At 42.2% G+C, this 25,618-nt stretch overlaps 1 protein-coding gene across 8 annotated transcripts in view; it reads right to left on the reverse strand.

Moving 5' to 3' along the window:
* The window catches only part of KDM6A (lysine demethylase 6A), a 306,138-nt gene that overhangs the window by 157,785 nt on the left and 122,735 nt on the right, over window positions 1-25,618 (reverse strand). For 4 of the 8 annotated variants that reach the window (XM_034753963.1, XM_034753945.1, XM_034753982.1 and 1 more), the window contains exon 5: window positions 2,255-2,313. In XM_034753963.1, the coding sequence (XP_034609854.1) occupies window positions 2,255-2,313 (59 nt within the window). Of the gene's footprint in view, window positions 1-1,410; window positions 1,558-2,254; window positions 2,314-25,618 lie in introns of those variants that run through there. The other 4 variants (XM_034753936.1, XM_034753925.1, XM_034753952.1 and 1 more) reach the window with 2 other exon arrangements.

The raw sequence follows: 25,618 nt of genomic DNA on the forward strand, positions 1-25,618 counted from the left end.
GCCATGTTGGCTAAGTAATAGAAGGTAACAGATTTTAAGGTTCCTCTGAATCCTTTTTTGGTTTTGTCCTCACGTGGTTTAGGTTCATTCTTGTTAATCATATCAAGCCAAATTTCCAATGAGACTAGCATAATAAAGTCACCAATCTAATCTGTCAGATCCCTTGGAAACTTCCATTAATTACTTTTGTAAATTTAGAGCCTCTTTGTAGATTGTTGTGCAGATTGTGTAGTATGGTTCAACAGCAGCAGCATTCAAAATATCTCAGTTGGAAGATGAAACTCAATGTTTTGCTCTCCCCCTTCAATGACTTTTTAATTCAATAGCACACTTGATTTAGAAGACTAACTTCTGCATTTTGAGATGGGCACAAATGCTTTCATTACACACATTTTACTTTAGAAAAAGCATCTGATTTTATAACTTCATATCATCAATCATTTCTTTCTTACCACTTCCCTTTAACTTTAGGCATACTAAGTCAAGTAAGTTCACACAGTATCTGGTAATTACTCAACAATTATCACCCATTTACTGTATTGATCAGCATCTTTCACACTGTCCACAGTTAGTCTGAGAAACAATCATATAATGAAGTCAACACTCAAGAAGACTGAAAAATAAGATAAGCTAGTCAGCTTTATATAGACACATTATGATACGCACTGCCCACTTTTCAAAAGCTTTTAGATTGTAGCAAACTAAACCCCTATAACAGTACATTACTCTACTCATTCCCCTACTTAACAATAAATGAAAATTCATTCAATCTACTAGCACAATACTCTCTCCAGTCACCAATGACTTCACCCATTCTCCTTCCCCTCTCAGCTTACAGACAATTCTGTCATTTTCTTCTTGTTTCCTAGTTGGGAAAAAAGCCAATAAAATCACCACTTCTCTTAACTTTTTAGAATACTCATTCTGAGATACAAATTAAGAGTCTATTGTTTCTACTATCAAAAATTTTCAAATACATTACATTTGTGCCAAGCTCAAAAATGAACAAACCAGAAGAATAAAACACACTAAGCTGTTTTTCCCTAGAGAAACTCTCATCTCGTAACTGTTGTTCTTCGAGATGTGTTGCTCATATCCATTCCAATTAGGTGTATGTGCGCCGCACGCACAGTCGTTGGGAAGTTTTCCCCCTAGCAGAACGGCTCGCGACGGCTGTGGAGCCCTCTGGAGTGGCGCCTCCATGGCGACGAATACCAAGGTATAGGGCCATACCGAACGAGTGCCTCCTCAGTTCCTTCTAGTCAGCTACTCCGACACAGGGGAAGGCGGGTGGGTTTGGAATGGATATGAGCAACACATCTCGAAGAACAGTTACGAAAAGATGAGTAACTGTTTTTTCTTCAAGTGATTGTTTATATTGATTCCAATTAGGTGACTCCCACACCTTACCTAAGCGGTGGGGTCGGAGTTATGGAATCACGGACTGGAGCACTGCTCTGCCGAATCGTCTCTAGCATGCTGGGTAATCGCGTAGTGAGCGGCGAAAGTGTGCTCTGAGGACCATGTTGCCGCCCTGCAGATCTCTTGAACTGGCACCTAGACCAGGAACACTGTTAAGTAACTATAGCTAAACTATCAAAACTACGAGACTCTAAACTACAAGAACTAGAGGAACACTTGCGAAAGCAAGCCAACACAGTTCCAATGACTGTCACAGGCGGTAAGAAGGAACTGAGGCGGCGCGGGGTCAGCAGGGTCATATATTGAGCACCATGGAGGCGTCACTCCAGGGGGCTCCACAGCCGACCCGACAAGTGTTGCCAGGGGAAAAACTTTCCAACAACTGTGCACACGGCATGCACACACCTAATTGGAATCGATATGAGCAATCATTCAAAGAAGAAAAACAGGTTTTCCCACAACCCAAAGGCAATGGTTCCCAACCTGGGGTCCACAGATCACTAGTGCTTCACAGAAACCCATGTGGTCACACTTGAAACAAAAGAGCCAGCACACCTGCTGATTCATACACTAAAGGAAACTAAATATACATTACCTTTCTATTATGTTTTTCCATTTAAGAAATTGCCATAGTTGCCACAAGTTATGTGTGTGTGGATGGTTATGTGTGGGAGGGATGGTACCCAGGACAATCTGTCACTTAAAGATCTGATCAAGACTATGAAAAGTTTTAAATCCCTTGAACAGAACATGAGCTGGTTTTGAAACATTCACATCGTAACAAAATATAAACAAAAACATTCTGATGAAGTCAGGATTTATTCCAACTTACCACTGAAATGCATTGTACTGGAAGTAGACCAAACCAAGGCCATATAAAAAGGCAGCATTCTGTAAAGCAAAGAAACATTGTTTAAAACTCAGATGAGTAAACTTACATTAGGGAACTTCAAACCTATATTTCTGCACATTCTTAAATGCATGGCCAATAGAAATGCTGTCTCCAATATCAAGTACTCTATTTAGGGAGGCTCTCAACATGAGAGGGGAGGGATAGCTCAGCGGTTTGAGCATTGGCCTGCTAAACCCAGGGTTGTGAGTTCAATCCTTGAGGGGACCATTTGGTGATTTAGTTGGGGATTGGTCCTCCTTTGAGCAGGGGGCTGCACTAGATGATCTCCCGAGGTCCCTTCCAACCCATATATTCTATCATAGCAGGTCAGGGCAGGGGGAGCAGATTTAATAACAAATGTGGTTCAACAGAAAGCCTGAACTTTCATTCTGAATTTGAGACCAAAATGCTACTTATAGAGCCATTTAATAACAAAAATATCTGAGCAGTCTTACATTAGTGAAACTAAAGTGGAATATTCTGTTTTGTATTAGAGGAACGAAGGAGAAGGTAAGATGGACAGAAGTCCTCAGTTTAAAATGGGAAGATGAGACAAAAAACATATCATACCATACTACTATAGTCATAATTATAAATACATACTACTATAAGTAGTATATTTAGAATATACAGTTTTTGATTTCAATATTTAAAGTACTATACTACTAAGATAAGCCGGAAATTTGGCTTAAGAAAATTCCATTTGTCACTAGTACTAAGGGAAAGGCCATCCAGCTCTGATCCCGAACAAGTAATTATATTTCTTAATCACTGATCATCAATTTATCAGTAGCTTTTCTGCAATTCACAAGTCTATTAATTTATTTCCCTGCTTTGTAATACTATTTACATAGGGGGAAAAAAATCAACTGTTCTTATGCAATGTAATCCTTTTCTAAGAAACTTTTCTTTTTAAAGAAATTGATCCTTAGATCCCAACGTGATAAGGCAAAATTTAAGGCTTTTTATTGGACATTTATTAAGCAACTGTAAGTAATTTGATAAATGATTACCATATATTTACTAAAAATTCAAAACTATTACATATTATTATTATGCAGCAGTATACTCAAGTTTTTCTGTATTGCAGGTTACCACCAGGTTATAAAACAGAACTTGATTACACTAACCACAACATGTTTCTGGGGGACGGTCTTAAAAATGACAGACAATTCTATTTTTATTCATATTAAGAAACCAAAACAAGCCAAATTTTGAGTATGTGCTGGAGAACATCAAGCCTGAGATCTCATGGACCAAGGAGGGCAGGAAGTTTCATAGCCAAAGATTCCTCAGGAGCATCATGTGTCTAACCTCATCCTATTTATATTAAGAGGGGATCCTCTGATTCAACAATTCAATCAACAGACAGTCCCACCTGTTGTGGTACCTCACAGGGAGAGGCACAATCAAGACAGAAATCCAACAAAACTTTACCTAGAAGACAACTGGTATCCAATGCAGTTCAAGGAGCAGTGTTGGTGAGGGAAAAAAAACACATAAGTGGATCCCACCTATTTCTGCACCATACACAATTTCCATATAGTTCCAGAGTGAGGTGAGGGAATGTCCCACATCACAAGACACTTTCAAAAGAAGTTGAGTAGGACCACATCTGCAGCAACAAATAGATTCAGGGAGTACTACATGGTATTAGGATATACTATGGTGATAACGTCTCATAAAAGAACCTAAACAGAACATAATACCATATAAGCAGCAGTGACAGCTGCTAGTCCTGCTACTGTGAAACCAACTATGAGCTGTACAAAAGTATCAATTGTCATTTTTAAGGTATTTCTGGCCCTCTGGTTGAAAAGGTTAAACACAACCAGGTTGACTGTGCGTTGTGTGAAGAAATACTTCCTTTTATTTGTTTTAAACCTGCTGCCTATTAATTTCATTTGGTGACCCCTAATTCTTGTGTTATGAGAAGCAGTAAATAATACTTCCTTATCTACTTCCTCTACACCAGTCATGATTTTATAGACCTCAATCATATCTCCCCTTAGCCGTCTCTTTTCCAAGCTGAAAAGTCCCAGTCTTAATCATCTCTCCTCATACGGAAGCCATTCCATACCCCTAGATCATTTTTGTTGCCCTTTTCTGAACGTTTTCCAATTCCAATATACCTTTTTTGAGATAGGGCGACCACATCTGCACAGATATGGGCGTACCATGGATTTATATAGAGGCAACATAATCTTTTCTGTCCTATTATCTATCCCTTTCTTAATTATTCCCAGCATTCTGTTAATTTTTTTGACTGACGCTGCACATTGAGTCAATGTTTTCAGAGAACTATCCACTAGGACTCCGAAATCTCTTTCTTGAGTGGTAACAGCTAATTTAGACCCCATCATTTTATATATATAGTTGGGATTATGCTTTCCTCCAATGTGCATTACTTTGCATTTATCAACATTAAATTTCATCTGCCATTTTGTTGCCCAGTCACCCAATTTTGAGAGATCCTTTTGTAGCTCTTCGCAGTCTGCCTGGGTCTTAACTATCTTTAGTAATTTTGTATCATCTGCAAATTTTGCCACCTCACTGTTTACCCCTTTTTCCAGATCATTTATGATGATTTTATTCTTACATTACTGATGCCTTCCAAGCATTCTTTAACTATGAGCTGAGGAAAAGGACAAGACTGAAGTAGTGGAACAGTATATAGCACTGTGCTAAGGCAGTTGTTAAAAACAGTTGAACTGAGAAAGACAGAAAAAGAAAGTTAGTTTTATTTCTTGCACCTATAGTAAACAATTTGCAAAGCACAGAATCCAACTAGCAATCTTTTATTTATTTAGCAAGTCCTATTTGTGGATATCTCAAGCTTGGTAAGGCACTTCCAGCCATCTTCCATGGGAGAGGCAGCGGAGAGAGCAACGTCTATTTGGAAATTGAAGGAGTAGACCTCTCTGAGCAGCATATCAGACCCAGAATGCCCAGCCCAGGAACACAAGACAAGGGGACACCCAACCTGGGGGATGCTAGTTGGAACTCCTAAGGGGAGAGGGCAAGGCTAGTCCTAGACAAGGGGTTTTGGAGGAGCCACAAGTTCCTCAGCCACTCCCACAACCTTGCATAAATTCTCTTGGGGCAGCAGGGAAACCCCAATAGTATGCTATTGCTGTGGTAAATCTGGGCAGAACAGGACAGGCTTCCCACTGATCGAATACAGCTATTCTGGGACGCTATTACAGCCAAATTGGTAGGCTGGGATCCCCTATTCAGAGGTCAACAAGTAAACTGTATAAAAAGTGTACCAGACCACAAAACCTGCAAGTCCTGGTGCAGGAAGAAAAGACCTTCTGCAAAGATGGTGTCTGAAAGCTCATTCTATTATGTTTGACCAAGGTATAGGCAAAGCCAAGATACATCCTTACAAATTTTCTTTTGAATGGCTTGGGTATCTACCTCCTTAATAAAAGGGAAGAGGATGGAGGACACTATGGCTGCTTGTGGAACAGCAGCAGCAGAGCTAAGCTGTCCCCATCCCTGGGACCTCAATCAGCTCTATGCCCTCTTAATCACACCACCTCACAGGGGCTCTCCAAATCTTAGAAAATACTTTTGAGCTGGATATGATCTGTAACAGTCAAGATGACTGTATGATAAAACTCCTCTTCTTTAGGCCTGCATACTAAACAGCAGGACAGAGACTACAAACCAAGCTGGGTTCTCATGAAATATCAGGCTTTGCAACCACAAGTCTAGAATAAATAGGAAACTGAGGAGGGGAAGACATGGACACACTTAGCAGTTCTGTGTATTCTTCCTGTGTCAATCTCTCAATAATTTTCCAGGACTCTGAAAATTTAAATGGATGAAAACTAGAAAAAGTGCTTAAAAACAAGCATTGATATTATCCATAGAAATTATTTAAAAACGGAAAAGTGAATTCTACCAAGCCTAGTCATACTGGATGCCTGCTAACAGCAGTGCACAGCAAGATGGAAATAAATTAGATCTTCCAAGACCCAGTCCAGTATGTTAGCCACAATATCATCCCTTCCATTTAAGAGTTAAGATTATACATTTAAAATTAAGGATTCAAAAACGATGTAAGCATATGCAATTCTTCAATCAAACAAATGATTTATTGCATTTGCACAATTTCTTCCCTTAAGTTTAAATGTGTTTTAATATATAATACAGAAATTTAAGTCAGTTCTCACTAGAAACCAACTGCACTTCTTACCCTTCCTGTATTATTAATTATTAAGCTGTGGGTGGGTGTAAATAAAAGTATTCTTTTCTATTAACCTCTTACTGACTGATCTTTTCAGTGACAAATGTACAAGCTATGTAAATGGATTGCTGAAATATTTTCTCAAGTCTAAAGTAACAAGTACATGTAACATGTCAAAGAGAATTTTTATTCTTGTTCATTACAGAAGGTAATTTACCTTGGATACAAAGTTTTGAAGAAAAAATAACAATAGTCTACATGTCTTATTGTAGGTGCATCCTCCCCAAAAAGAAACTCCAAACTTGGTCATTTTTGTGAGAGTTACAACTGAGTAATGCACATAGGCCTTTTACTGCAGCTATTTAGCAGTTCCAAAATTAGGTGATCTGCTACAACAACCAGCTTGTGATCTCTGACAACCATAACGCTAATGAAGTCCTGTAACAGAGTCCTCTGCAATTCCTTCCTTCCATTCGAGGCTACTCCCTGCCTGTGATCCCAGCAAAGTGGGGTGAGGGCAGAGGTGGCGAGTCTATAGTGCTGCCCACATTCCAGAACTAGCATAGTGGGTTTTGGGAAATCACTGTGGCTGGGTCTCAGTCGAGCTCAGTTCGTCCGTCTTATCCTGCGAGTCCGCTGTACTCTCCTCAGGGTCGGGGTGAAGGCCTCCTGGATGGGCGTTCCCTCTGTGGCTAAAGGAGTCACTCCCGCAGTCTGCTGCTTGGGGAAATCCTGCTCTTTCCTCCTCATCCCCCCCCACCGACTGCTGTTTCCTTCCTATCACACATGATTGACAGGGCCATAGGGGTGGAGTTAGCCATACCACCGGGGTCTCTCTGGCACCTTCATGTACAGACCCACACCTCATCTGTGTCGGTCTATACACTCCATCACAGGGCCTATCAATAGATGACCACAGACTTTATTCAAATGTCTACATCAAGCATACAATATTAAAATTACTGCTGATCTTGGCTTTAACACTGATGACTAGTAATCTACGATTGATCCCCAGACCCTACAGTATGCATCTATAAACCTTCCAAATAACCCAGTAATTAAGATTTATGTGCCTTCCCCCAGTCTACCAGCTTGATTAGAGATAACGGCGGGAGAGGAGGTGATTTTAAAGGATTTTCATTTTTATTTAAACATGACATGAAAGCTCTACAGACATCTAAATGGTCCTATTTCTTTTGGTCATTTGCAGGTTACAGCAAGGGGAAGACAAGAAGACAAGATTAAAAATTGTGTTTATGTCACAAGAAGTTAACGTCACAAATCAAAGAATTCAGTGCTGTGGAGGGTACAATACTGGGATTATGAGGATACTTTTGGATGATGTCAAGTCCCAGAAATAAAATCTAAATACACCTGTACCCTGATATAACGCGACCCGATATAACACAAATTCGGATATAACGTGGTAAAGCAGTGCTAGCGGGGGTGGGGGGAAGCAGGGCTGCGCACTCCGGCGGATCAAAGCAAGTTCCAATAACTCGGTTTCACCTATAACGCGGTAAGATTTTTTGGCTCCCAAGGACAGCGTTATATCGGGGTACAGGTGTAGTATCAGTCATGGTTACAGACACTGCTGGATGACCCTACACTCCTCTGCCTTGCAGGCTTTGTTCAGTCTCAAAACTTATTTACACACAAGTCTACAAGAAATCAAGGAGTAGAAGAATAAATGAGGTATTACAAATAATTAACTATCATCACTGTAGACACTCGTACCAAACTGTGCTCTTGTACTCCAATGCTCCCAAAGATCAGCATAGTTCTTAGACAACCTACATGAGAAAGAGCTGGAAGGAAGAAAGTTGTCACTGATAAATATGATTTAAACAATCTCAATCACAAATTCTAAAAAAACTATTCCTCTGCCATGAAGGTAGCAAGGATAGTGTACTCCTCTGCTGCCACAAAAGGTAGTAAAGTCATGCACTTCTCAACATTTCCAGACCATAAATCATTTTGTAAGCCAGAAAGCATCCACCCAACCCAAACAAGAACAGTTCCTTATCTCATAGTAACGATGGTTCTTCCAGATGTTGTCAGTGTGGATCCCACTGTAGGTCCACACGTTTCATGCACACAACAGCCATCCTTTTAAAGCAGCAGTGTCTACTGGAGCCATGCATGTGCCCTATACCATCTCTTGCTCTGATGCGAGGGCATAAAGGGTGAAGCAGTCGCAACCATTCCCTAGTTCCCTCACGAATTCAGAATGCCATATGCTGACGACACTGAAAAAGCCGGAATGCAAGGCTGCTCACGGGATCAACACTGACAACACCTTAAGAATCATAGTTACAGTAACTCCTCACTTAAAGTCGTCTCAGTTAACGTTGTTTTGTTGTTACGTTGCTGATCAATTAGGAAACATGCTTGTTTAAAGTTGTGCAATGCTCCCTTCTAATGTCGTTTGGCAGCCGCCTGCTTTGTCCACTGCTTGCAGGAAGAGCAGCCCTTTGCAGATAGCTGGTGGGGGCTTGTAATCAGGGTGGACCAGCAGCCCCCTATATCAGCTCCCCGCTCCCCTAAGTTCCCTGTGCTGTAGCCGCCCAGCAGGCCATCAATTGCCGGCAGTTCAGCTGACCCTCCCTCCACTGCCATGTGCTGCTCCTGCCCTCTGCCTTGGAGCTGCTCCTAGAGACTCCTGCTTGCTGTGCAGGGGGGAAAGAGGGGTCTAATGTCAGGGTGTCCCCCTCCACCCTGCTCCTGCATATAGAGCAGGGAGGGGACACAGGACAGAGAGCTTGGGGCAACAGCTGCTGTCTCAACTTCCTGATCCATTTAAAAAGACAATGCACTTATGAGTGGGTCAGCTTACTTAAAGGGGCAGTGTGCATCTCTCTCTCTCTCTCTCCCCCACAAACAAGGTGTGTGTCTGTCTCTGTCGGCTATGCTGTCTCCCCTCCCTCCTGTTCGTGCTGCCTTGATGGGAGGCTACATTAACAATGTGTTAACCCTTGAGGCTCAGCCAAGTACTAGTTCAGGGGTAGGCAACCTATGGCACGTGTGCCAAAGGCGGCACGCGAGCTGATTTTCAGTGGCATTCACACTGCCTGGGTCCTAACCACCGGTCTGGGGGCCTCTGCATTTTAATTTAATTTTAAATGAAGCTTCTTAAACATTTTAAAAACCTTATTTACTTTACATACAGCAATAGTTTAGTTATATATTATAGACTTATAGAAAGAGACCTTCTAAAAACGTTAAAATGTATTACCGGAGCGCGAAACCTTAAATGAGAGTGAATAAATGAAGACTCGGCACAACACTTCTGAAAGGTTGCCAACCCCTGTGCTAGTTCATCATTTAGCAGCAAGGCATTCCCTGGGAAATACCCCTCCCTCTTCCAACCTCTAATTTCACCACCTCAACCAAGCTTCACAATCATCATAGCTGTGAACAGTATTAAATTGTTTGTTTAAAACATACACTGTGTGTATATCTATATAATATATAGTTTTTTGTCTGGTGAAAAAAATTTCCCTGGAACCTAACCCCCCTATTTACATTAATTCTTATGGGGAAATTGGATTCGCTTAACATCATTTTGCTTAAAGTCGCATTTTTCAGGAACATAACTATGTTAAGCGAGGAGTTACTGTACTATAAAGAAAGTATCCATTTTTTCTTCTCAGTACATATCAGTGTGAATCCCACTGTATGTAACTGGTAAGCAGTGTCCACTCAGGATGGTGCGATTTGAGGCGCTTCAGTTGACTTAGCCAAACCATTCTCCCAAACATGGCATCAGACCTGGCAGCTAAATTAAAGACAATGTTTGGCAAAGGTCAGTGGGTTTATTTTCTCCTGCTGCAGAGTGGCGTTTTGAGAAGACCAGTAAGTTAAATAACTGTTTCAAGCTGGAGCTCAGTGACTCTCCTAGTTGAAGTGAGTACAGCAAGAAAAAACATCTTCAGGATAAGACAGTGCAAGGAGCTTCTTCTGTAAGTGATGGTCCCTACTGTATTCCACTGAGGTTTATGCACATGCACCATGCACCTGGAGCCAGATCTATTCAAACTAGTAGTGTCTGTCAGTCCGCATATGCGCCCCTGCATTGCCTCCTGGTTTTGCCCGAGGCAATAATGGGCAGGGCAGGTCAACCAATCCTCAGTTCCTTCTCACCGCTGCATGGTCTGAGTTGGAGCTTTTGTTTGTTCTTTCATCCTTTGTGATGCTATTCCAAATTTCCAGAAAAAAAAAACAACAACCACCTGTTTTTATTCTTGTATATAGTTCAGATTTTACTGATTTTGTAGTGGGAGTTTCTAATAATTTTCGTAGGATTACGGACTTTTGGACACTGCTTTGGCAGCTTCCCACCAACCTCTCCTCTCCCGTTCCCAGCACCCATCTGGATACCGGACTATGCCGAAAAAACACGGATTCAAGGTCTGCACTTTCCTGCCCTTGCTCATTTTCGCTCACTGACTAGCACCAACGCCGTCTGTGCTACTTGGAGGAAGTCCAGATCACGTCCAGGTGTAGTATCTGCCTCTCTTTCCTTGACCACACCAAGAAGGCCAGGCCTTACATTTTAAGAAGCATCTCCTGGATATTGCCATGGGACCGTACATCAGCCTGAGCAATCCAGGAGTTTACCTCATACTGTGGAGTCTCATTCCAGATCCATGGGGTACCAGTCCTATGGCCCTGGCGCCAGTGCCTAGCCATGAAACACGGAAGCACACTCATAAGCATGCCAGTATGCCTTCCTTCAGATCCAAGAAAAAGGCAGCACCATCCATGAGTTCTGGCCACGAAGGTGGGATGGTCTCCAAGGCCCAAAAGAGTGAGAAGTCGTCGCATTGTTTACTGGATCCACTGGTCCTGGGCCCTGCATCAGCTCTGCTGGTGCAGTGTGAATTGTCGGTATCAAGGCAGACGCCCTTACTGGCCCTGGTTTCATCCATGGACTGGGTGCCATTGATGCTGGGAAGACTCAGATGTGCTCCTGGGCCTCAAACTTTTTTTTCCTGGATCAGATAAGGTCTCTGTGCATTCTGGTCCATTCACCTGCTAAGAGGGCCCCCTCTCCTACATTGGATCTGCTGCCCTCTGGTCAAGTTCCTACAGCACACCCCATTCTGTCAGAACCCCCACTCGTACTGGACTGTGGGTTCCTCTGAGTCTGAGGATTTGGACACTACACATGGTCTGCTGCTTCCATTCCAAAAGCATACCTACCAGAGAGTTCCAATGGCACCATAGCAATACCCTCCCTAGTCTCAGCTCCAGGAGCACCGCCACAGAACATCAGGATCAACTATGTTGGCCATATTAGAGCTCACGACCCCAAATTCACATTCAGAACTGCCTTGCTCAATCCGGGAGCAATCCCTTAGCTCACACTCTGTACTTCATTGAGTAGATGTTCGGAACCAGGGCTGGACAATGTGCAGGTCAGCCTAGCTCTGACGGTACCAAAGGATCCAGAGAGGCTCCCATCATCGTCCCCGAAGGAGTCTGTGTTGTCGATGCCGTCCTTTCCCCTGGATGACTACCATCAATTTCAGGAGCTACTCAGGAGGATAGTTAATGCCCTTCAGTTCCCACTGGAGGAGGTGCAGGACAGTCAGTACCAGCTACTAGACACATCTTACATGCATTGATACTAACCAAATTGGCCCTACCAATCAATGACAACATTCTCTAACCAGCACATGCGGAGCGGCATACCTTAGCCATGTGCATCCCCACCCCAAAGGGGGCAGAAAAGAGGGACTGTGTGCTCCCCAAGGAGTCTGAGTTTCTGTTTTCCTACCCTCCACGTAATTCCCTGGTGATCCAGGCTGCTATAGAGCAGGCCAGGCAACAGCATCTACGCTCCAACGCCTCTGACAGGGAGGGTAAGAGGTTAGACATTATGGGTAAAAAGGTCTTTTCCTCAGTCAGTCTCCAGTTCCATATCTCGAACTATCTAGCACTGATGGCCAAATACAACTTTTTGAACTATGAGCAGATGGCAGATTTTGCAGATAAACTACCTCAGCAGGATCATGCCCACTTCCAAGCTATTTTGGAGGAGGGAAAGTTGGTTTTCAGGACCAGACTTCAGACTGCGGCTGATTACACGGACATGTCTTCATATATAATGGCAAGTGGCATCATCATGAGGAGGGAATCCTGGCTACATTCCTCTGTCTTCCCTAGGGAGGTACAGAGCAAAACTGAGGACCTCCCTTTTGATTAATCACACCTTTTCAACCAGAAGACGGACAATTCCTTACATTCACTGAAAGACTCTAGAGCCACCCTGCAATCCCATGGCACATATACATCAGTGCCGAAATGAAAATTTGTCCGCCTGCTGCCTACACAACACTATAGAACCTCCCCAGTTCTACCACCAACAATCCTACAAACCCTCCACAAAAGCACCCAAAGATCCAGGCTCATCTGCCTGGTCCACTAGTGCAGCCCTCCATGCAGCACGCCCAATCTTCACATAAGCGATATTTCTGAGTGCATCTAGAAAGCCATCAACCACTTTGCACCCCAATACTATTGTCAATCACACCTTTTAGGAGCCGTCTCAAACTCTTTTTACCAGCATGGACCATGATAACAACGGACAAGTGGGTCCTGGATGTCATTCAACAGAGTTATACAATCAAGTTTACAATGCTACCTCCTCCAAACACCCCCCCCTTCGCTCGCCTGTCCTTCAGTTGTCTACAACTCTGTCTATAAGGAGCTTACAACACCCCATGCACTAACCCAGGGACACTGTTCTCACTACTCCACCAGCGTGCACATATCTCCCGTCCTCCCTGAGCATGACAATCATAACAGACCCCTCACTCAGTGGCTGGGGAGCAGACATGAGAGATTGCATGACACAAGGAACTTGAACCACTGGAGAAGCCAAGATGTACATCAACCTCCTGGAAATTTGGATAGTATGCAAGGTTTGCCACATATTTTTAGCATCCATTCATTCTTGTCGAATTCTTGTCATGTTGGACACCACCACTTGTAATACATAAACAAGCAAGGAGGCACTTGGTCCCCAGCACTGTGAGCAGAAGCAGTGCGCCTCTGGAAATACTAAGTGCATTCGGTACTACTCCAGGGGGGGACTTGGTGCCAAACCCCGAGGCAATGCAGGGTTGCATGTGTGGACCAATGGACACTACTACTTTGAAAAGCTCCAGCTCTGGGCGCACAGTGCATGCGCATAACCCTCAGTGGAATACAGATGGGGACCACACATCTTGAAGAATCTGCAGTTACAGATAAGTAACCTCCTCATTCTGAAAGTGGCTTAAGGGGATGGCCCATGAGGTTGAGGAGGAGGCCGGGGGGTCCCAAGCAGAAGTCTGTCCTCTTGCCAGTGCATAACTATGTACAGGCCTTGGAGAAACTTTATGTCATTGGGTGAGCGAAGACTGAGCACAACTGTAAAGGTTCATAAGCCAAAATTGCTACAAGATGGACCTTACTAAGAGCTAAATGAAAAGGCAGAATACTTTAAATGCAGTACATAAGAGAGAATCTTTGATATCTGAGCCTGTATTGGGTCCAGGTTGGGTTGGACTGCCCATATAGAAAACCTCTTCCATTTTGAAGAATAAGTTTTTTATTGAACATTACTACCGATAAAGACTGTTTCCAGCTCTGTATAAGGATTTCCTGAATTATAGGGAGTAATCAACCAGCCAACATCCAGGCTGTGAGATGCAATGATTTCAGCTCTGGATAAAGAATCTGATCATGGTTCTGCGATATCATATCTGGGCAGCCTGAAAGGTGGATGGGAGGTCAAGGGGACATCGATAACATGCCTGTCAACGAAAACTGTCTCAGCCAGTAAGGGGCTACAATGATAAGTGTTGTTTTGTACCACCTGATCTTGATAATCATCCTGTGAATCAGGGGAATTGTGTGAAAGGCATAAGCAAGGCCTTGATTCCACAGTAGGAAAAAGGAACCTTATAATGAACCCAAACTCACGCCCCACTGGAGCAAAAGTTTGGACATTTGGTGCTGAACAGGTCTATTGTGAAAATCCTCCCATGAATATCAACACTGTGATGTTCCTTTGCAGCAACCACTTGTAATTGGTAACTGAATGTTTGCTTATGTCTGCTAGTCAGCGGTTTTCAACTGTGGGTCCATGAGCCCTTTCAAGGGGCCTGTGGGGCCCTGTGGCCAAAACCCAAAGCACAAGCCCCAGCGCCCCCTATGGGGCTGAAATCAGGAGCTGGGGCTGAAGCCCCAATCCCCGGCACCCCCTACAGGGCTGAAGCATGGAGAGTGTTGCCCCCCAAACTAAAGTATAAGGGAAGTCATGCGGGCAGCTCCACATGATCCATTCCCCATCTCCTCTCCCCGGCCCTGGCCAGATTGGAGGTGGGAAGTCGGAGCCAGGCAGTGCGTTGCAGCTCCAGGCCCCTTTTGACCCTAGAGACAACGGTTAACAGCCACCCAGGTGGGGGGATGCGGCTCAGTGGCTGGCAGAGTCCTCTGGGAACAGGGACCGCAGGGAAGCCCTCCCGGCACAGAGCCCCTAGTACGCCTCTCCCTACACCCTGAGCTACCCCCTCCCTGCACTGTGAACTACCTCCCTGCCCCCACACAGCCCCTAGCCAACCCCCTCCTTGCAGCCTGAGCTACCACCCTGTCCGCAAACAGCCCTAAGACACCCCCTGCCTGTAATACAGCCCTAGCTACCTCCTGCCTGCACACAGCCCTGATACCTCTCTCCATACACCCTCAGCTACCCCCTGCCCATACACAGCCCCTAGACACCCCTCTCCCCTGCACCCTGAACTACCCTCATGCCTGCACACAGCCCCTAGCTACTCCCTCCCTGCACCCTGAGCTGTTTTTGAACTCTTTGAGCTGAGCACCCCACTTTTCAGTTATAATTTTTGATTGCCTCCCCCCAATCCAGACAGGCTGGGTGGCCTGCTGAGGTGAATCAGGGGTGAAAGTGGCACTTTTTCTGTGGGCCCCACCATGAGGAGCTGGCTCACGCCCTGCTGCCTCCCCCCCAAAAAAACTACATACATCTATGCCAAAGGTCCCTGCCCCTCCCCCCTCCCCCCCGGGTCCTGGGGTTTTTACAGCATGGAGCCGGGGGGGCGGGGAGAAGGAGCACTTAGGAAGAAAAAGGTTGAGAACCCCTGTGCTAGGTTGTTGCTGACTCCTGGGAAATGAAAAGCCATCAGTTATCCGGTGTTACTGACAGCAGGTCCATAACTTGAGTGCTTCCTGACCATATCAGCACCAGTCCAGAGCAGAATGTGTTCAAGGGTGATGAGCAGGCATCTCCTTGTTTATGTAGTACACTGCAGATGTATTATCTGTTAGGATGTGCACCGTGGAGCTTCACAGAACAGGTTAGATTGTCACATGAAAGCAGATCTCATGCCCTGAGCTCCAGGACATGAAGGTAAGTTTCATGCTCTCCTGGAACCAGATGCCAGTATTGGGGCTGGAGCTCATTCCTTATCGAATGAAGATGAGAAGTCTTTGGGAAGCAAAGGAGAAAGGTGCTGCTCTTCCAATGCTGTATCTGATGGAACCGGATGTTCATCCCTGCTGGGTGATGGTGGCCTGGCCACTGATGCCACCAGAGTGTGTGATCTCAGCTTTATGGAGTGAAATGGGGACCAGTTTATGGAGGCATGTGAGCGTGGGCCCCAATATAGGGCCAATACACAGCCATGATAGCATGCTATATGGATATGACTAGCTCACCTGCCACTCACTTTGAGGATGAGACAAAGCTCTGACAGAAGAGTGCCCTGGTCATTTCCATTAGGTCAAAAAAAAAAAAATCATGGCCTTGTGACTGGGACAATGAATACATTTATTTCAGAGACGGTGTTGAAGTACACAGTAATCTCTGTATCAGCATCTCTTCCAGTGCCAGCACTGGCCTCCATGCCAATATGGGCTCTTGGAGAGAGGTGGGATTCCCTAGCTGATACCAGGAGACACTCAGAGATAGAACTACATCTATGCCTGCATGGTTGTCAGCACTGGAGTCTGTACTGAGAAATACTTCCACTGATACTGCAGCTGCGGCCAATTCCATCTCACTACCCCCTTATCTCTCTCGGTGGCTTGGAAGGTTTGTTTTGACTTCCCTGTGAGATAGCAAGCTACATCTGGCCTGCTTCAGATCATCTTCTATCGGTGCCAGAGTTCTCTCTGCTGGATCTTTCTTTGATACTGAAGATTTATTGATGTCCGTTTTCTATGTTGCATGCCCACTGGAAGGGGCACTCAGATATCAATTTCTTCAGTGCCTGAGCAGTTTTGTTAAGTCTTTCTTTAGACTCTAAGATAACTCATCAACTGCTCTAACAAATGGAGCTTAAGACTGGCATCTCTCGACTGGCATCCAAGATGAGAAGAAATGACAAACCATGTCTGGAAAGTGGCTCTCACCCAGAGAGGGATCTGCTGTGGCTGTCCATGAGTGGGATCAGGTCATCAACTGATGCACATTTTCAGTCAGCCATTAGGGTGAGAGCACTAGGCACTTAACTGGACTGTACTGGGTTTTTTGGTTCCAAATTTGTTGAATTGAGGGAGAAGATTTTTCTTCCAGTTATGTTAATGATTATCAAGTGGAAAAGATGTCAAGTAGAATTAGCAAGTGCTAAGAGATATTGGGTCAGACTCTGGTGTTCCATCTCACTGCCATAGGTGGTAAGAGGGAAGAAAGGAATGGTCATGGCCACTACGCACTTTACACCTCCATACAGGAGCACAAGGAAGCACAGGGAGCACACACAGCCTGCAGTGGACACTGCTACTCAAAAGATTTTCAATCTCATACGCATGCACACTTATAATGGAATCCCCAGACCTACCTGAACTACCTATTTCTGGAAGGAATTATTCTCTTTATTTAACACAGAAGATCATCTGCATCCAGGATGGCGTTAGACCACCATGTACAGTGAGCTGATGCCATGACAAAACTACAAACATCCTCCTCTTACAAGAATTCAGCCTAAGCATGGATGGTGATTAGGGGCACTGCATGTGAACTATCTATATTCTTCAATGGTAAAAGAGCAGAGAACACCTAATACCCCTACTAAAAGACTGTCAACCCCTCAACTGTTGAAAGGAATAAAACACCTACTCTAAAACATGCAATAGGCTCCCTATTCCCCACACTACTCCTTGATCAGGGGAAAGAACCTAGAACCCCCTTCTTCCCCATGCTGCCTCAAGCATGTGGGAAGGGACACCAGCTCCACCCTTCCTTTTCAAGCCTGCTGCTTCCAGGGGAAAAGAGGTGGTCAGAGCAGTGCATGAGCACGTGAGTACAAAAGGAGGGTGTCAGCTGTGCAATGGAAAATTTAGGGGACTTCACCTGTTCTCCCAAAGGCCCCTCACACATCCATACCAGCCCCCATTTCTATTTCCCCTTCAAAACAGACTAGTAACGTTCAAATGTGCGTTACTGATGTATTGGGGCAAAGCCCAAAGAGGACAGAGATTTTGAAAGGGCATGGGAACATCAGATAACCTCACCTCTACGTTAAGTTTTTGGACAATTAATAAAAGATGATGACAGATATAAGGATGCAAAATTACAATGTCACTATGAAATTCTTTTTAACTGCATAAAATTAGAAAGAAAGGATGGTGTTTTAGTTAAGGGACTAAACTGGGTCTCTTGAGATTTTCATTCAATTCTTGGCTCAGCCATAGACTTCCTGTGGGACCGTGGGCAACTTAATCGCTTTTTGCCTCAATTCTCAATCTCATGATTGGATGTTGTATTTGCCTTGTGTCTTTAGTCTCTATGTTATCCAGGACAGGGACTGTCTCTTATTACATGCTTCCAGAGTCACTCAAACAACAGGAACCAGATTGTTAGTTGGCACCTGTAGGTTCTATTGCAATACAAATAATTTATTACCATATCAGGATCTCTAGTACTCTGCAATTTCACATTCATTGAATTTTCCATCTTGCCAAACTTCCATGGAATTCTGCATTTTGGGCACAAAAATCTACCTTTTTTGCTGGATCCAAATGCCCAACATTTTGTTCTCTGCACCACAAGGACCTGGACACAGCTTCTCCTTACAGTGAAAGCAATACAGGGAATTAATTACAAAAACAGCACATTTGCCAAAACTGCTGCCCATAAAAAGAGGAGACAAAGCAGGAATTAAACTCTCCTATTTCGTAAGTGCCATCCCCTACCTATCTTTGAAGTTGTGTAGCCTTCGAAAAACATGGGGCAGTTTATGAGATTTTTCGATACATCATGACATAGGGCTCTCTCTCTGTGACTCCACCACATGACCCTGCCCCTGCATCACAGCTACAGCCCCACTTAGTGGATGTGGCAAGGAGCCCTTCCCAAAGAGTAATGGGTAGTGGCATGCGGCTGCCCTCCTCTTAAGAGCAGCAGGAACAACAAGGTTTCCCCTCCTTCCTCCTCTTACCCCCCCCGAGAGGCAAAGACGGCAGAAAGATTTATTCTTGTTGCTCAAGTGTACCTAGTTGGATGGGTGAACTGGCCAGGTCCACTCTGCTCTTCTCTTTGGAATAGCATTGATGGGATCTCCCAGTGCAGTGGGTTTTGGACTTAACACTCCGCAGAGATGAGTGACAAGTATCAGGGGGGTAGCCGTGTTAGTCTGTATCTACAAAAACAACAAGGAGTCTGGTGGCACCTTAAAGACTAACAGATTTATTTGGGCATAAGCTTTCGTGAGTAAAAACCTCACTTCTTCGGATTTTGTAGAGATGAGTGAGTTAGCTAGTTCATAGCCCTCAGATCTATCATTTCAAACTCTCCAAAGACAAAGCATGTGTCATTACTTTGGTTACACTTGGGTCACATTTTCCAACTTATTTCCACAACTATGAGGGCTAGAAACTTCTTTCAAATGAAAGTTTGGAGTCTAATGTGATTACATGCCTCCAAGTGCTGTAACCCCAGAACTTGACCAAACTGCAGTCAGCCATTTTGTGTGTCCAGCCACTGCTAGCTGAAAACCAAATACCACGTAGCTAGGAATAATCTCAGGGCTCTGAGAGGCAAGGCCAAACAGTGACATGATTGCAGTTTTGCTAATCAGAAAGGGAGGGGATGGGAATTAATATATCATGAGAATGGAAGGGACATTTCGACAGCCGACCTTTGTTTTAAGTGCCCCTGACATATATGTTTTGTTGTTATGACTAGAAATACTGGAAATGCTTTGATAATAAGATGAATAATTTGTTGAAATTAGGAGAATTGGTGACCCACTAGGGGTTACTAGGGTGAGACTAACAGTTACGATGAATTATGTGCTTTGTTTAAGTTAGCTGTAAAAGATTAAGCAAAAGACTGCATTTTGGAGCAGTCCAAGGAAGCTTTTCTTTGGGCAGGAGCTGGTACCTAAAATCCCCATCAGCTGGACAGAAGGAGGGCCCCTGAAAGCTAGACTGATGATCACTCAAAATTATCTCAGACTTTGGGTAACTATAATGTTTGATTTCAGAGTAGCAGCCATGTTAGTCTGTATCAGCAAAAAGAACAGCAGTACTTTTGGCACCTTAGAGACTAACAAATTTATTTGAGCATAAGCTTCTGTGGGCTAAAACCCACTTCGTCAGATGCATGCAGTGGAAAATACAATAGGAAGATTATATATATACACACACACACACACACACACAGAACATTAAACAATGGGTGTTACCATACACACTATACTGAGAGTGATCTGTTAAGGTGAGCAGGAGAGAAAAAAAACTTTGTAGTGGTAATCAAAATGGCTTATTTCCAGCAGTTGACAAGAAGGTGTGAGGAGCAGTAGAGGGGAAAAATAAACATGAGGGAATAGTTTTACTTTGTGTAATGACCCATCCACTCCCAGTCTTTATTCAAGCCTAATTTAATGGTGTCCAGTTTGCAAATTAATTCCAATTCAGCAGTCTCCTCTCCTGGTCGTAATAGCTCACCTTAACAGATCACTCTTGTTATAGTGTGTATGGTAACACCCATTGTTTCATGTTGTGTGTGTGTGTGTGTGTGTATATTTTATTATATATACACACATACATACACACACATATACACATATATACATACACACACACATATATATTCCTACTGTATTTTCCACTGCATGCATCTGATGAAGTGGGTTTTAGCCCACGAAAGCTTATGCCCAAATAAATTTGTTAGTCTCTAAGGTGCCACAAGTACTCCTGTTCTTTTTTTTATAATGTTTGGGGTACTCTGAACCTATTGCTACAACAAATGCGTGTGCTCGAAACCTAATAAAAAATAGTTTTAGGGTAAAAGCACTCCTGTTTGTACTAATCATTTTATCAGATGGAAGAGCTCTGTCCCCATTGATTTATTCCGGACATTGCCTGGACAGAAACAGTTAAATTACCACTGCTTTGCATTCTGAAAACCCTGTGTAAGAGTTCTGGGGCTGTATGCTAAGACTCAAGGCATGTATTCAGAAAAAAAAATTAACCTAATTAACACTGTTGCAGAATTGAGGATTTCCTATCACAGAAAGGAAGAGTATATGGCCACAGAATTTGGGTGTCTTGTGCATTTGAAATACAATGGTTCTGGCTACCATATACACAACCAACTAAAGCCTTAACTATCTTCAATTTTCTTATTTAGTAAATTCCTTAGCATTTTCCAAAATATTTATATTTATCATGATGGCATCAAATATTTTTTGACGGACTATGTGAACATGTTTATTTCATACTAAGGTATAATTAATGATTTAACATCTTAAGATGAAGTTTCAGATAAGGCTCAAGAGACTTGAAAGTACCTAATCATTTCTCCAGACACTCCTCAACATATAAAAATAAAACAAAAAACAAAAAAAAACAGTTCCCTGGAGAATCTGTGTTGCATAAAACATTCCATTCAGACTCTTACACAAACAGCTATGTGCCTTTGAGAACCAACAGGCTCCACCAGCTTCGGTGGAAAAAAATTCTAATTTTTATTTAGATTTGTACTAATGCTAAAAAAAGGATAACTATCCATATGCTCTAAGAACGCTTGACAAACTTAAAAATACAAATACCAACCTAAGAGCAGCAGTACAATTTGGCAGTATCTGGTTCCGGGAACACCCAAGCTCCTCCACATTCATCCATCAAGTTCTAAGACTCTTGAAAAATTTGTAAGTTTGCAAAGCGTCTTTTGAATTTTAAGTACCTTAAAAATCACAGCTATTTCATGTAAATGCTAGGATGTGTGTCAACGATTTTAATTTCTTGTATCACAGCTACAGGGCTCAGGAGCTCTACTGGGTCTGTATCTGAATCATACAAACTCTGTGAAAACAATTAGAGTTTACAAATTCTACTAACGCCCACCTCTCTGACATTTCCTAATGCATCTATTAACAACATATCATTCAGGTGAACAAATTCAAAATAATTTCCAACAGATTAGTAGTATTTATATAGTGAGTAACTCCAAAGTATACCACTCAACCTTAAAAAGTAACACGAGGTAGTACACCGTTATTAATAAGGCAAAGTAAGAGTTTTTAGACCAAAAATTAATTCACTTTTAGTTACAAATGAGCATGAACAGAGGACTCTTCAAAAAGTGGGAAAAACATATAATTTTGTTGAACCTCAGCTCTAAAAAACTTTATTAATCTCAAATTATCAAAAAAAAGTTTGTTTTAGATAGGGTTTACATATGAAAAAGATTTTCAAAAAAGGAAAGTTGCTTAAACTTATGACAACAAACTTATTTCTTTGTTTCCCTTTGGATTACCATTTTAAAGTCAGCACACTGTCTGAAATTAGTGATTGACAAATACATTAAGGAGATAGGTGTTATGGTTCAGGACTAGCTGCACTTCTGAGCCCATCCTTGGTTTCTCCGAGTGTACCCCTACCAGGTCATAAGGCCTCATTTACACATTAAAGTTATTCTAGAATAAAGCAAGGTATGAATATAAAGGGCTATTCTAAAATAACTCCATCTATGGACACTCTTATTCCAGAAAAAAGTACCCTTTTCTGGTTTAGTTTAATTCACTTCCAAAATGGACTGAGCTAATTTGGGGGAAAAGGCTCTCTTTTTCAGAATAAGAGTGCCCATGGACAAAGTTATTCCATGGAACATTCCAGAATAACTATGCGTACACACTCTTTGCACTTCAAGTCTACCTCACATGCGTGGAATCTTCTGATTCCCTCCAGTCTTACCCAGGGTACTATAGCTCAGCACCTGGTCTTTGACTATCTATGATTCTTCCCTTCTGGAGCCATGAAAAGTGATGAATCCAGTGTCTCAGATCAGACTTCTTAAAATAAAGTATTGTTTAATCACAACAGCCGGAGCACATAGAGAACATTTTAAAATAATAAAAAAACAGTCTTGAGACTTCTCTATCTAAGCCTACTTTACCCCAGATCTCCCCTTCCTTTGGAGCCTATAGGTCAGACTGCTCCACAACACCGTATCTCTTAAAGAGTATTTAAACCTTTTGAGGGACCTTCAACTAGGACTACAGCATTCCTGGAGAAATGCCTAGTAGGGGGTCTAGCCAATATATCACAGCAAATGGCTACAGCTTTGTCCACCAAGTGTTTTAAGAGACTGGCATATCCGGATTCACATCTCCCTCCCAGGAAGCATTTCCTGACAATGATGCTAGTGAACTAACATACCATATGCACATAGTACATAATACAATAACCCAATCAACATACAGTATTATTTATTACAGGCAGCTCCAAATTACCACAACACCCTAATACAGTGGTTCCCAAACTTGTTCCGCCGCTTGTGCAGGGAAAGCCTGGAGCAGTGAGCCGTAGCCACTGGGAGCCGCGATCAGCCGAACCTGCGGATGTGGCAGGTACACAAACCGGCCCGGCCCGCCAGGGGCTTTCCCTGCACAAGCAGCGGAACAAGTTTGGGAACCACTGGCCTAATCGATTGTGAGAGATGTGGTCTCTTTATATGGAATACCTGAATATGAAAGACTAAAACCACATAGGAACATTAATGAAATGCTACGAGGAAGAACTGATATTTTACAAAACTGTTCATATTACATTGACAACACTTCCTAGAGCATGTATTTATTCACACCTGGACTTACTTAGTTGGTGTTCCTTTATTTCACATGACTCATATACCTGCCTCCTCCTTCAATGCATCACTAGATTGCAAACACTTCTTTGCTGATATGGCAGATTGTTAAATATGGATGTTATTCATAATGTAAATTTGATTAATTTATGTACTTTGCATTAAGACCTGCAACATTATTTTGATGTAAACAAACTAATTTGTTTTGCTTGATTGAAAATGTTTAGATTTTACAAAACCTCAGCAAGAGCAGAAAACCAGGACTATGACTCATGGAGCAGTATAAAATCAACTTTAGAGGTTTTGTGTAGCCTCCAGAAGTCTCTTTCTCCTAAAGCAAATAGCTTTTAAGTTATTTATCCTGCTTCAGTCAATTTACCCTTTTGTAGATTTAGTGAATGTAATAAACGTATCGTTCTAAGATCGAGTCATTTCTGAGATACACAATAGCAAGGAAAAAACCCAACCACACTTTTCCAAAAGTGAAAGTCATTTTTGAGGTCGCATCCTTCAAGAACAGATGCTCCTATTCATTTCAAATTTCACGCTCTCCACACCCATGACACACAAAATTCATCCGCTGGCAACCCACATTTGAAAATTTCAGCCTGAAATTCCCTTTCTGATAAATAAATTTAAGAATTAAAATCAATTTTATAATAGAAACTGCTTTGAAACTTCAACTATGGAATCTCTCAGACTACCATAAAATAAAGCTACTAGTAACACTTAATATGTCTTTTAGTTTACAAATCAGTAAGCACAACAAATAGGCATATAGGAACATGTGAAAACTCATCTAAACAGCTACAATTAAAGTTTTCCTCCACTAATAAAAGGATTACTTCAAATTACATGTAGGATCATTTGGTTCATCCTGACGGATTTCAGAGTGGTAGCCGTGTTAGTCTGTATCAGTAAAATACAATGAGGAGTCCTTGTGGCACTTTAGAGACTAACAAATTTATTTATTTTTTTGGTTCATCCTGTTACAGTTAAAAGAATATGTCTCTTCAAAGATTAGCCAGTGTGTTATTTGGACCTCAGTTTTCTTAATGTTAACAAAATTAATTCCAACCTCATTTTGGACAGTTTATATTTACAAAAAATACAGAATATATTATGCTTTATTCACATATATAATTTTAAATATATGTGCGTATCAACATATTTACACATTTTGTCTCCAAAGACATTATAAACACTTGATAAAATTTTCATTAATTTTATCCTCTAGAATGGGCTTTGAATCTGGCATGGCATCTCATTTTCTCAAACCATCATTTCTTTACACCCATTTTCAGCCAAATATAAGAATCCCACAGAGTTTACAACATGTACCATTATCTCCTTGTCAGTGTCTCACTGCTGGAAAAGTACTACTGTGTGGGGAAAATTGCCTGAATATCACTAATTATACAGTTCGTCTTCTGCAGGCACTCAAGATAAAATGGGAGGGGAGAAGATTAAATAAAAAGAAGAATGACAGAAAAAGAAGTGGAACAGATATAAAACAGTAAAGCGTTAGACTAGAGATAAAGTGAGAAACAGAAAGAAGAAACAGACAAAGAAAAAAAAATTGGAATTGTTATTGTTTGCTACAACAGCAGCTAGAGGACCTGTGCTAAGTACTGAAAAGAGCTGGGTAGAACAGCGAATTCCCATTCCATGGGAGATTCCAACATTTCACATTTTTAATTCCAAACTGAAACAAACAAACAAAAAATCAGTTTCTCATGGAATGAAATTCTGAAATTGTTTTGGAAAAAAAATCAAAATGATAGTTCATTTCACTTCTACTGACTTGACTTTATAATATATAGCAATTTAATATACAAGTAAAAGTGTTTTGAGTATATAGTGTCAAAATATGATACAACCTATGACCTGAAAAAAGTTCCAATTATATTATATATTTTAATTTTATTTGTATATTCTAAAATTAGAGATAAATTATTTTTTAAAATATAATATATGAAATATATAACTGTGAATTGTTAATTAGTAT

Source organism: Trachemys scripta, chromosome 1 (assembly GCF_013100865.1).
Source record: "Trachemys scripta elegans isolate TJP31775 chromosome 1, CAS_Tse_1.0, whole genome shotgun sequence".
Lineage (NCBI taxonomy): Eukaryota > Metazoa > Chordata > Testudines > Emydidae > Trachemys > Trachemys scripta.